The sequence below is a fragment of the Temnothorax longispinosus genome, chromosome 5 (assembly GCF_030848805.1).
Source record: "Temnothorax longispinosus isolate EJ_2023e chromosome 5, Tlon_JGU_v1, whole genome shotgun sequence".
In the NCBI taxonomy this organism is placed as follows: Eukaryota; Metazoa; Arthropoda; class Insecta; order Hymenoptera; family Formicidae; genus Temnothorax; species Temnothorax longispinosus.
Window position 1 is genome coordinate 23351036 of NC_092362.1, and position 14924 is coordinate 23365959.

Genomic DNA, 14924 nt, shown 5'->3' on the forward strand with positions numbered 1-14924 from the left:
CGAGATCCGTCCGTCCGTCGCGCTCGTTGACTTCTCTGTCTGTCGCGTGACATTCACCGACATCCGCCAATTTAATTGCGCGTCGCGGGATCTAATTAATTGATATATCCACCCACGCGAGTTTCTTTTTATGCGGCAGGAATTATATTTGTCTGTCCATGCATGTACAAGAACGTTTAAGTTTAAATAATACACTTCGCGTATTACAAATGCTTTTCACACGCGACATATTAATTGATCAAACCGATATTGCGTTCTTCTGTTGCTACGATTTTGAATTTTGTAAAAATTTAGGTTTTTTTTCAAAGAAGGAATTGTACGTAGCGCTGTAACATTAGAAATTTCAAGCACGCAAATGTTGTAATTTGGATCTGAATACACGCCGGACGTTACGTTGACGCGACTGGCCGAGTTTTACACAGTTCGCATCACCTTTACTGCGGGGTGACAGTTATATACGATTACACTGAGAGAAAAGCTGAACCGGTATTCGTTCCGGCGACGGTGAGCAAGTAGGAGGGGATGGCTGAGACAGGAGTCTCGTCCGGGAAGAGTTACTACCGCTGCTACCAGTGCTCCTGTCCGAACTTGAAAAATAATTCAGCACGAAGTAATGTCCTGAATATAAAATGCGCATAGGACGCGTCAATTTCAAAATAGGTAAAAGTCTGGACGGGAAACAGCCGCTCGCCGCATTTTTATTTATAGATTCGGCACAGTTTTTGAATGTAAGTGAAATTAAAGTCTTCGTAAGAAACTTGCGAAAAAGGCTCGAGCGTCAAAATTGAAGATATAAAATTAAATATCCATTATCTTACATTATATTCATTCTTCATATTTTTATATTTTTTTATATTTCATTAATATTAATTCAATATTAATTAAATATGAAAAGATACGAGATATGAAGAGTATTAGCTGAACCAATTTGTTTGCACATTAAATTGCTTTCATTATTTGTAAATCTTGTAAATCTTGTAATACTAATCAATTTATCCCTTAAAAGATCAATATCTCTACGATTTAAATAAGATTTAATTATTTTGAGAATCATTAAATCTGAAATGCACACTGAATAGTAAAGGACATGCGTATATAGATATGCCATAACGTTCAGTAGTAAAGCAAGAGTATATCTGCGGCGTGAAGTACAGTAATAAAGAGCGTATTTTTGCTCTTTATACGACGCCTTTAAACCATACAACCGTAAAATTGTCAGATACTAGTATTACGTTAAGTATAAAATATAGCTTGCTTTCTTGACAATAAGTATTCAGAAATAAACAAATTTTGTTATATCTAAATTAAGAATTATTTTTGAAATATGAAATATCACGTATATAATTGAATTTCGATCATGAGTACTGTAACGTCTGTTACATGGAAAAGATGTAATGTTACTATGTGTATATTACATATACATATTAAAAAAGCATCCCATGGTTAATGCATTCGTTGTTCAGTTTCGTTAGTCGTTCTCTCTTGTCGTACAGGCAATTCACCTTTATGATCAAATATGTAATCATGCCTGTCACCCTGTGACTTTTTGCCCATCTTATTTGTAATTCATAACACATCAAAGGGCTACCGCCGTAAGAAAGAGAAAGAGAGCTAACAATATAGTGCCGGTAGTGGAATTGCGAATTTAAGGAGAATTATGTCTTCAGAATTCACGATGCATGACAAGAGAAATTGCTATAACACACGCACGTTCCCGCATTTGACAAATTCGAGTATGCGGCATGATTTTCTTTTACATATTGGAATAAACATGAATAAGCGAACATCGTCTTATTTGATATTTATAAGAGAGGCTGAAGCATAATTCAGCCGGTGATTATATAATCTGAATTTATTTCGCGCGATACGTAAATCAAATAAAAATTGATTGCATGTACATATGTTATCTATATAAAATAATTCTTATGTAACAATTTTATACAAAATTCTTTATGTTGAAAAAAATAATTTTGCAAAATAATATAAAAATGTGAAAAAATATGTATTAAATTAAGTTTTAAAATGTACACATGTTTGTCCTTGTTTATTTTGTACAGTATAAAAATATATATTTAAATATATGTCGAAATATATATCTTAATTTGTGCAATGATTTTATATAGGCGTATTACATATTGCCTATATTTCCATAATATTATCAATAGAAAATTATTATCGTTTCTTTCCGGTACATAACTCCATGAATATAAACAAAAAATGAACATTATAATAATTATAATTATTAAAATCAATACTCACCTTATTTTGCTGCGACAATCTGACGAGAGTTTTTTAGTTATTTATTATATGTAAGGAACACTGACAAGAATGCAATATACTATTGTAGACACACTTATACGCCGGAATTTCATGAAATTCATGACGCATTCTCCTCGACCCTTCGAAGGAAAGGATATAGCACGATACACAATATCAAATTACCTCCGCATCCTTTGGCGCTGCGTGGCCGGTTTAATCCCATTGACTTTAAGAGCTGCGTTCAAAGAAACACCGTGAATTGCGAGAGAGCACATCGAAAAGAAGGTTCCGGAACATTGAGATCAAATGGAGTATCGCAGGTCATTTAATGAATTATTTGCGCACAAAACTAAATTTAAGAGACAGCATGCGAGGAAACTTGTGCAAAGGACGTTTTATTTTTGTTCCCATTTCTGAAATTCTTTCAAAAAAACCTACCTCATTTTATATATGCACAATCGGAGAACTGAATGAACATACTAAATTTATTGTCTTAATTAATGAGAAAAAGTTGGGGCTTTTAAAGCACGGCCGGCGGAAAAGATTTATGCACTTATCACTTTTCTATTATTTTACAAGTACAGTCATTCTCTAGTCTAATATATTACGGCAAAGAAATATTACATTACGTACGAACCAACTTGGCGTTTATACTCTTTCCCATGTAAAATTGTTGCAACAAAAAGTAGTTTTGTATGTATATGATCATTACCTATAATAAATATCTACAAAAATCTGTCATAGAATCTACTTATTGATCATCTTGCTGTAACTAACTTCTCAGTTAGAGCAATTCATAATTTCCACATACATTTTTTAGAATCTAGCCAATTATAATTATTCTTCATATCAACATTCTCTGTTACATATAAAAACAGATTAACGTTAACTTCTTAAACACGTTGATATTACATTATTTACCCTATTTCCCTTGATAGCATTATGCACTAAGCAGTTATATTATTTATTTAACATCCCAATTTATCAATCATGATATAATTATGCTCTACGATTTATATAACATTTTTAAGATATTTCCCGAACTAAATCAAACTTTCCGTAACTTTATTTGTACGTATTTGCAATTATTGCAGAAGATAAATTCGAGCCCTCCAAATGGCTCTTATCGCAAACAATTTTTAAATTGTGTAATCTTTTCATCTGGTATATCATATAACGCGCTTTATAAATATGTTTCCTAGGATCTATAAAAGTTTATCTTTACAAATCTAAATTCGCTTGGTCGCATTTTAGGTACATTTCAACGTTGGGAACGGCAAGAAATAAGCGTGAAATACTGTCGGGTGTGTGCGCTAGAGCAAGAAAGTTTGGCTGTTGCGCGCGAGTATTAGAAACCACGAAAACGGAAGCAGAAGTCCGGGCCAGTGCCTGACGTCACTTCCGGAGGAGACGTATCCGGCGTCACGTTGCATGGCTTCCGTGCGTTCCCCTGTAACAGAAAGGCAAAAAAAAGGAGAGAATCAAGTGTCAGTGCTACACTCGTCAGCCGTCCCTTGTATCGCGCACGTAATCGTATATGAATATTTACGAGTGCGGTATCAAATTAACGCGGGTTTCACGCGATATCATCTAATGAGCGTCACGTCGGCGGGAAACGCTTCGCATGGGCAGACGTTGAAAAATTGCCGTATTAGGATATTGAATCCTGGATATCACGCGCCGGAAATCTTGATACTTTTTTTAGAATAATGACACCACCCACACTCGTAAATCAATGTCGCTTCAAGATTACGAAGATTATGGGTTTCCTCGTGTTACAAGGGGATCCATTAATTATTGCGTTGTTTGAGGCATGTCGATACGCGTCTCTCTATCGTTTCTTTATTCTTCGCTATTTAAACTTAATACAATGTTGCGAAAATCAATTTGATGCAATTTGCACAGCAGATACCATCAATTACCATCTCAGAATAACAGTTTTACAGAGTAAAAAAATTATTATCAATAAGATCAAACATAGTTTACATCAGTCAACGTATCGAATACGACGTTTATTTTAAATATCGAGATAAATTGAACAGCTCTTGAAATTTTTACGTCTAATTCAAGGCAACCAATCTCTCATGTAGACCGCGTATAACAAAACATTTGCGAATTAGCTGATATTTAACATAGCCAAAAAATATCAGCGAAATTGAAGCTCGTACATTGTTGTACGATATATTAAACGATACATACCAGTGCGAAAAAACGCGTTTCGCATATATGGCAACAAACACGTGTAACTACAATCAGCTTGCACGAAGACAGTTAGTTTTACCAAATTCAATCCGCAATATTTCCAGCGAGACGTCAACAACGATAGCTGTCCTGTCCGTCACAGGAAATTTAAAAAAAAAAGATTCGTAAATATTTCAATCATTGCAGCTGTCATACTGCATGAATTACTTCCGTGGGGTCGGCGGAATAAAGCGATGGGAATAGAGGGAAATCTTTTGCGCTTTGATCTCGCGGAATTTATTTTGCGTTTTTCTATTTGCACCCTGAGCTCCATCTATGCTCGATCGCGCTAGCGAGTCGGTATAGAAAGCAGTTAAAAATCTTAATGACGAAGAAAACCTTAATTCCGACCGCCGATGGCCCTTTGAGGCTTAGATTCCAATCGCGCCTTCATCTTTACGACCATTAACGGGAACGAAAGCTGAACTTCACCGGGGAAAACCGGTAACAGGTACTTTATTTTCTGAAATTACGCTTTTAACGACTTCTTCTTTGATTACGCAGCGTTGATCCTTTAATAGCTGGAATACGTCTGCTTTGTGGTGCGCGAGCAAACTTCACGAACCATTCCTCCTACCCGACGTTCAAAAAAAAAAATAATATCGATAGCTCTAAAAGTATAAAAGAAAATCGTCACTAAATAGGTCACAATATTGTTATAGGATGACGTTCAATTTGGACAGATAATAGTAACAATCGTAACGGGGACCGTCAGTAGCGACGAGACAGCCAGCAGCGACGTTTTATATCGATGAACCGCATATGTTCAGTAGTATAAGTATCGATATGGTCAGTCATGTTGCATAAGCAATATGTCATCAAAATTCCACCAATGACCGGGCACGTGTACTCACTAATTACAAATTAATAATTAATTTCTTGATAGTAACATGACATATCGCGAGATGTAAATTGAATTCTACGATTATGCCGACCAAATTACCTCGTTAGTAAATGTTTACTGATGCCGCGAAGAATATGGTTTTTAATTGCTGCATACAGAGCATAACTAAATTGTTTTAATATTTTCTAGAAACATTTACGTTTCAATACTTACAGATACTTTTAATGGCGTAATAAATACATTCCAACGCATCTCGATGATTTGTGAAGAATATGACAAACGATAGGTGGCTTTCTGCACGTTACATCGTTACGTATTAGACGTATTGATAATAAGACAATAATTATTATCAATGCGCATAGCGCAGAAATTCAATGAGGATCGATGACGATCGACTGCACCGTATCAATGGCGATCTCCAGAATTCGGGCGACAATATGCTGCCGAGGCATGCCTGCGTACAGCCGGGGTATGCGTCCCGATCAGGTATTCGTATGAAAGCCGCGTCATTAACCGTATGAATCGCACACGCTCGATCGAGGCGAGCGTGCTGCTCGATCACGCACGACCGTGAACGTCGGCGCGTCCGTGTGTTGGTGTCTGGGAATGCGACACGCGTGTACGGGGGCACGTGGCACGCATACGCACGCCGGAACTGCACGCTGCGCCGATTAAAACGGAAGTAAAATCTTTGCACGTGCAACGCATCTACATTTGGGAGCACGATGATCTATCACCGTTGGTTTGCGATCGCATACATATATACGGCAACACTTGACGGCGTCTACTTGGCACCTCCTGCATGGACAATTCGAAATGCAAATGACGTGCAAACGTACGCTTGATTATATTACCAAGTGCCAAGTTGTAGCACCGACTTCGGCGTGATAATTTCAAACGTTCGAGAAAATTTGGTTTCTTCTTGAACTTTCTAAAAAGTATTTTCTCTTCTCATATAAATAATATTATATTATATTATATAATTTCAGCATTATTATACAGAAAAAATTATAAAAATAATTATTTTGCAGCTACTGCAATTTGTCATGTTAAAATATAATAGAAAATTGATATTTTAGGTCACTAACAATAAACAAGTACCAGCCATTGCCAAAATTTAAAGCTATTTTAGTTTTATTATAAAAGCGTTGCGTGAATGAATAGCTATTAAATTATAATTAAACATAAAAATTGTATGGAATTTTTGTTTTCTACGAATAACTAGCTAAACTATAAAAAATAATTAGAATAGTGCAATTAACTGTCGATAATTAATTAGGCTTTTCCAATTTCAATTTCCTCATTAAATTTTTCATAATTTTTCATTAACCTTACTTTATTAAATATTCCAACCTTTTATTATTCAACGTAATTTTTCACACCCAACGTATTTAAGCTCTTCTGAAAACTAACTGCGATATATTTTAAAATAACACGCGCTTAATTATAACGGGATTGATTATTGAGCTGAGCGAGAGCGGAATTAAAAATTAATTTTCAATCTGCAATAGCGGTCCGGTAAGGATCGTATAGTCCGAGCAAATAATATTTCTCTCGCGAGTCAATAACTTTTTCGAGCGATCGGCTTAGAAAGAGAAAAACCACGCAGGAATGTGGCAAATTAAAACTTCACAACGGCATATTAGCGAATGCTCATAATTAATGTACATATATAACGGGCAACAATGTTCGTCACATTACTTTAATTTTTATACGCCATTCATCATAATTACCAACCCAATTTTTTTTTCTAAAGTATATATCAACATATAATAAGTGCGAACACGTTCGCATTATAGCTGCGCGAAATCATAATGATTTATGAGCGTTGGAAGTTCACGAGTAAGTTGCACTTTAGCTCATCCGCTCGCGCTCTTAGCAACTCCTTAGACACTGTCTCGGAAACTGTCTACTCGCGCCGAGAAAGTTACGTCTAAAGCGAGGTAAGAGTGTACAAAGTTGTACAAAAATGGAGATTTTTAGTTAATGGATGCACAATTTTCCGCCTCTCTCTCGCGCAATTCGCGCGCGCGCGCGCGTGTGTGTAATGTGTGTGTGTGTGTGTGTGTGAGAGAGAGTAAATTCGTAAATAATTGCTCCGTGCGTAATTAACGATAGATCTCGGATGAATTATTAAATATTTTGGATATTCTTCCCTATAACAAACGAGGAAGTTGGAAGATTAAGGGCTTAGCTTAAGTCCGTTTATAATCCACGTTATAGCTGCGCCGATACGAGCGCTCTAAACTGGCTCTCGGAAGATATCTGTTAAAGTGTGCATTGTCGTATTAAAGGAAATAAATGGATTCCGCAGTTTAAGAACTCTCGTCGTAGCGGGCGCGCGCGTGGGGTATGGGGCAACGGATGAAAAATTAGCCGGAACCGAAAGTCGAAGCTCGCGGATTTCACTTTGCGCGCGCGAGTGTATTTCGGCTAGGAAATTTAATAATATCGTACGTTAGGAGGACGCGACACCACGGGAGAAACGGAGAGCGAGATAAGAAACGAGAGGCGAGAGAGATCTACAGGAGAGCGGGGAGTTTGCAAGCCCCGGTATAAACGACAGTCTAGGGAGCCGTTAGGTATTAAACTCCCTGCAAACTTCCGCAGTCCGTCGTGCTCGATATATATTTAAAATATCTTGGAAGTATCCATGAATCGTCTAGACTGAGCCGGCGACGTACCGAGGCACCAGGGATTTCGTTGGATGTCGGAAAGTGATATCATAACTCGCTACAACGGCACGCGGAATGTCCCGATTTGCCGAGTCATATTTAACGCTTGTTTACCCTCCTATCGTTTCTTAAAAGATTTTAATCGATTTCCCTGTGACGCTACCGTAAATATCCGTGATATAAATCTTATTCCTGCCCGTTCGCATTTAATACATCCTTCGCGCAGGCGCGGAGAAACATTTTAACAGATTGCGATAAAGAAATGTGCAAACATAAAAAATCATTTTAAATACGTCTTGCTCGCTGCACCCCTTTCTCAAGATACCCTCGAAAGCTCAGCAGTCAGTTGCGAGATGGTGAGAGGGACGAGCTCAAAGATGTCGGAAAAAAGAGAAATAAGAACGAAGGAAGAGCCGCGCTTAAATCGAGAGATAGTGAAATTAAAAGCGGTCAAGAGAGAAAGAAGCTTTCGACGGTACCCTCGACCACACACCTCTCTCGGCACTCTCCGGCTGCCGACTTTCTGGATGTAACTGTATATAGCTCCGCAAACGAACAAGGCAAAAGATTCTACCGCTTGCGCGCTTCTAGGTAGCACAAGCGGCGCGAAAACTCGGCGATGAGCAATTAGGAAAATTGAATTCCGGCGTAATTAACTTTCTTAATTAATAGGATCGCGGAATTGTATCTTTAATCTGAGCGGCGCTACCATAAGTGCCGTTGGCAGACGTGCAAATGCACGAGCGGTTAATGACGGGGAAGGAAGAGAAGACCCTAAAGATGGTCAAGGGGAACGCAAAAGGGGCGCGACGACGCGGATAGGGTGAGGGAGGATGCAGGTAGGCCCGGAGGGGGGAGGAAAGGTGGGTGAGACATAGGACTACCGCAGGAGAGACGGCGACGTTGACTGCGACGCCGGGATGGGGAGTCGCTGTAAGTTTTGATATATGCGCGACATTATTTACGATCGCATAAGAATTAGCTCAGACGGCCGCCAAAGCCCATCCCCCCCGGGGTAAGAGCCGGCGCAAAAAGACCGGCATCAGACGCGGACTGGCACTGCACTCGAGGTGTTTTTGCACGCGACGCATTGGCTTCCTCAAAAGTCGTTAAATCCCGCGCCGCTTTCGACAAATCGCGAGCAAATGGCGCTTCTTGCCCCGCACGAATGTTCGGCGGGAACGTTCACGGCTACTTTAAGGAGATGGCTACGTGTGTAGCAGTCTCTCCTAAATTAGAACACAGAAATCTTAAATTAAGAGATATACGCCATAATGTTTGTTGTGTCATATCGGAAGATGAATAATATTTGATAAAAAAAATTCATGGCCTTCCACTTTTAGCTTAAATAATTGATTTAGTTTTACCACTCAAATTATAAATTCTATATTAAAAATGTGTAATTGAAACATCGATATAAATTATTAATAAATTAAAAATTACAATTCATTAATAAAAATATAGAATTAGATATTTTCCAAAACTCATAAATATAAGTTAAAAATGATACATTTATAGTTTTATTCAAATCTTGTTTAGTCTTATCTTATTTAATTTAATTTTTCTCAAATTTTAATATTTATTTGCTGTATTGGAATGAAATTGATAGTTAACTTTGAAGAAAACTAATTTGACTTTAATGTACGTATTATATCTCGAGTGAAATTAAAACTATATTTCATCGGTTTCAACGGTAAGAAATAAAGATGTGACATATATAATGCTTTAAATGAAATAAGTAACTTCGCCAGTGAATAATTAACAGTAAAGATTTTTTATTCGACCTAACTGGCTATTTTTATAATCGTCACGACAATACTACCATTGGTTTTGGTCAATTAATCATCAAGACGTTTCGACCATAGGGTTTGGGTCTTCCTCTATCAATGTAACTGTGATAATAATATATGTATATAAATATTTTATTTAAAATAAAGTGTCTGTAAAAGATTTATTGCGAAAATTATTACCTCATCCTGGCGTATCGAAATAACATAGTCTCTTTTTTTTAGAAATAATTATTGAAATTAATTTAGTTTCTTATGCCGAAATGTCGCATACAAATTTGGAACAATTCGTACGAGTTTAAAACAACTTAAAATTAAATTAATTCAAATTTCTTTTCCCCACTATATACAAAAAGACAAGTAAAATCGCAGAGAATTGCACAGATATCAACTGATGTAAACATTTATCAATATATGAAAATGTAAAAGAAAAATCAAAGTTTAAAAATCAAATCTAAAAATTTCTGAAATAAAAATTATAAAATGCAGAACAAATACAGAAATAAATAAGTCTGCTATATAATACACATTTTCATATATTGTCACACATTGTCATATGGCAGGTCTGTTTTTCTATATGTCCTTCTAGTTAATTATTATCAAGTCATAAGTTATTCATATATCCAAGTAAAGTTAGTTTTGTTACGAAATTTATAAACACAGTTTATTTACTACACAAGAAACAAAGAGAAACTTTCAGATAGAACAGAAGTTCAGTTGCTAATGACAAGTAACGTTTGTTCTTGGCGGAAAAAAAGGTAATATTCGACAAAAACCAAGTCAAGTTTCTTTTCACCGATTATTTGCATTTGCGTCTTAAGTAATTTCCATCGAACGAGTAACATTTCACTTTATATATCCGTGTCTCAGAAGAATGGAAGAATGGAAGAGGACGCAGCAGGAAAAGAGGACAACTTGACATATTCTTATAATTTTATTTGCCCACAGAGTTATCACATAAACAAAGAAGGTTTGCAATGGGTATGTTTGATTTATATATATATATAATTAATCGTAGTTTTAAAGCTCAATATAAAGAAATAACATTATTTCTCAATCATTTGAATGTTACTACAATAATGAATATTAGAAGTAATCTTTGCAGTAGTGAGACATCACATATATTCGATAACGTAGAGAAACATAATTTTGTGTTTTATTTTACAGACTATAATTGAAAAGGGATTCGAGAGATTAAATCCGGAACAATTAAAGATCTCGGTTGAAAGAATCAAATCGGCACTGTCTGAGTTGGGAAAACACATTAACATAACACCATGGGACCAGGTAACAAATACCATAAGATCTCCTTAATATATAACTATTTGATATTCGCACTCATAGCAAATATGTCAAAAGCAGACGCAACCATATGTATATATAAATAATATTTCAATATCACGAATTCTTATAACTCCAAAATCTCAACATTTAAAGACTTCAGAATTTAAGTAAAAATTTTTGTTTAATTAAATAAAAATGAACAAAAATATAAAATGTAAAAATGTAAATAAATTTCACTACAAACTGAAATAAATTACACGCAATAAAGTAATAAGTATTAAGAAATTATTTTGAGGTAACAATTTGGTTGTTTTCCTCGCAATATTATAGTATATTAATAGTTACATACATATATAACTTTGATCGACGCATTGTAAGCCAAAATTTCGGCAGAAGAATTGAAGAATCGCTTAAAGTCGATCTTTAAACAAATGTAATATGACTGCTACAGATTCAACGTCTTTACGATATGGGTTTCAAGATATTTTTGAAGGAGGAATTATACCAGGTTACAAGCAGCGTCAAAGCACGCGGTGTGGTTTATTCTCTGCTGCAATTATCGAACGAGCAAAAACGCAAAGGCGTGATAGCAATCTCAACGGGCAGTTTTGCACATTCTCTCTGCCATTTTGGAAAGAAGTTTGGAATACCGGTGACTATTATGATGATAAAGTCAACGGAAAATGGAAAAGCAAGTGTTGTGTGTCTAAATCTCGGAGCAAGAGTGTACCTCCAGGATGATATTGTACAAGCATATAAACAAGCTTTGTCTATCGCTGAGGAAAGAGGCTTAGTTTACATTGACGGGTACTCTTTTTTTATCGAAATCTCAATTAAGTTAAAAATCAAGGTAGAAAAGTTATTTTATAAGAGACACTCTATCATTACTGTTACTCAATATCTAATTATAAGAAGTAATTATTTTGTTGTTAATATTGATATAACTTTTCTTAATATTGCTATAAAATGCTGATATTATATATGAATTTTAGCGGTAAATGTACGTAAATAGAATGTGTCATAAAATACCATCTTCGGGTGAAAACACAAGATGCGGAATTTGATAATATACCTATTAACTTCACGTAATATTTTATATATTTTTTATATAAATTATTATAAAAAAAAGCATAAAAACAAACAAATTGCTCAAAATTTAGACAATTAATTTTAAAGCTTTTATAAAAAAGTGACAGCTTATTTGGCTACATAATTGAAAGATCAATTTTTAGTAAGATTGATATAAGTTTTTACACATTAATGATTACTTATAATTTCACTGTATACAGTAAAACGTGAACGTGGAAATTATGCAAATAAATTGAAACGTATGAATAAGTAACGTTAAAAAGTAACTATTCAAATTCTTACTCTTATGGAATAATCAAACGTACCCAACTGCGTTACTGTTAACATTACGAAGGAAACTTGCCTTAATAATTTGTTACTAAAAAGTAGTAACTATAGCCTCAATGGCGTTAGAAATTAATGCGTTACTTAATGTATACACCTCGAGTCGAGATGGAACACCCTATATAATTGTACTTTGTCCCAAGGGATGCTTGATTTGTTAATAATTTTACCTAATCTTATGATCAAATTATTCAACGACATTTTTCGGATAGAAACGATCATCCTAATATGATCATTGGCCAAGCAACCTTGGGCATAGAAATGATGGAACAGGCAAATGATGTGGATGCAGTCATATTACCGACATTGGTCGATGATTGCGGACTTACAGCGGGTATTGCGATGGCTATCAAAAGTCAGAATCCAGATATAAAGGTTATTGTAAGTAAACAAGTATATTTTTTAACAGCAAATTGTAAAATGTTATTTCCTACTTCGATCTAATGAACCACAATTTATCTTAAGCAGAAGATTGCACTCTGAATAAAAAAAATTTGTAAAAATTTTACACATAGATATAATCATATAGATGTAATCTCCATCTTTAGAAGGTCCAATGTTCAAGAACTGATCCTTTAATAAACCTCGTTAGAGAGGAAATGTTACGCTTTAATGTACTGAATATGCCAAGAATAAGTTATCCGTGGCCTAGTGATAAAGTAATTTCGAAACCTTTGTTTGACACGACTGTTACGGTAATGGATAAGTTTGTTGAATATGCAACCGGATTTCTAAAACGAGAAAGAAACGTCGACGACTTTAATGCAGCGATTGGTTTAGCTGCGATTTTATCCGATCAACTCAATGAGCTAAAGGGGAAAAGGTGAGCTCTGTCATATAAATTTAATAGCTTCCTTTAAAATTTTGTAATTCCGCATAATGCACAGTGGCCCAATTCCAGAAAAAAGCGGACATAAATCCAAAATTAGTTTGATTGAAACAAAATATACAAAAATGGTATATAAGGGTTTTCAAGGTCGCTAATTATGAATTTGATATTATTTTTTTCAAAATTTAAAATGGCGGATCCAAAATGACTTACTTTTAAATAAAAAATATAACGTATGCTTGTTTTTTTTTTTTTTCAATTTATTTACAAACATTACAATACATACGAATTTAATTGCTATACAGTCAGTCGTTATAATGGCACATTTTAAGTGTTTTGTGATCATAAAGAGTACACACTATCCTGTTTGTATTTAATAAAGTTGTAATTTAGTATTGTAATATATTATGATATTATGTAATAACATTATAATTTTTTTGTTCGCGCTAGAGTGATAATGCCTGTATTCGGCAAAATGGACTTGTTTGTTGAAGACATGACGAATAATTCAAGTTTCGAGCTTCGTGCTGGCACCTCACACGCTTAAACAGGCATCGTTACATTTCTAAATAAAACATTGACAAAGAGGAATCTTAGACTATATATCTATCTCTTACATATTTAAGAATTCAAGAAATCTACAAAACACTGGAACACAAAACAAACCACACAGCTCAAGAAAGAGAGTACTTGTGGATAAAATTACGGAAAAGATAGTAAGAAAGATAATGTTCTTCAACGGCACACTTAATACTGGAAGAATTTTACTAGCATTTCTCTATCTATATGGCAGATATTTGTATTGTATATACTTTTCTGAAAAATACTTTAAATCTGTTTCGTTTGATAATAGCCGCATTCCAAAAACGATAGTAAAAACAACATTGTCTTTTAAATAAGTAGTACTAGCAAGGGAAAACTCATAACTCTACTGATTTCGATGAAACTTGACAGGAAAAGTTCCTCCGAATATAATAATACTTCTATTTAGGCGCAGACGGTCAACCATTTGCGAGGTATTTTAATATCTATATATTTTAATATCTATATGTATAAATAACAAATTTAGTAGCGTCTATAGTAGAGTTTATTAGGACATTCACATACGAGTATTTGTGGCGTAGTGAATATGGTAACTGCTTCGTAATGTGTAGATTCAAGCTTAAATCCCACAAGTAATTAATTTTTTAAAATTATAAATACAATAATGGTTTATGATAAAAATACAGTTTTGGCCAAAATTATTAGGCACTTTATTGAAATAAAATTTTTTTTTAAATAACATTTATTATTGAAAGAAATAAAAAATAAACATATAACCGCGTTCATAATAATGAACACTCTAGTAAACAACTTTAAACAATAGAAGCCTTTCCTGGGTATTAGATTCGGCACAGCATAATATGATTACAAGGGTGCTTAATAATAAAGTTGTAATTATTGTTAATTAAAAAAATATATATTATTTTAATATCTATAAAAAATTTATCTATATAAATTGATATGTTTATATATTAAATTTTTATAAATTTATATAAATTATAATATAAAGTCATGATATAAGATAATATAATAGTTATGACATAAAGTCT

The 14924-nt window shown here is 34.6% G+C and overlaps 1 protein-coding gene across 3 annotated transcripts in view; it reads right to left on the reverse strand.

Annotated features, from left to right (window-relative positions):
• Positions 1 to 2566: 2566 nt before the first annotated feature.
• The window catches only part of LOC139813036 (zwei Ig domain protein zig-8), a 122234-nt gene continuing 109876 nt past the window's right edge, over positions 2567 to 14924 (reverse strand). For all 3 annotated transcript variants that reach the window (XM_071778291.1, XM_071778290.1, XM_071778288.1), the window contains one exon: positions 2567 to 3709. In XM_071778291.1, the coding sequence (XP_071634392.1) occupies positions 3573 to 3709 (137 nt within the window). In that variant the 3' untranslated portion in view covers positions 2567 to 3572. The remainder of the gene's footprint in view (positions 3710 to 14924) is intronic.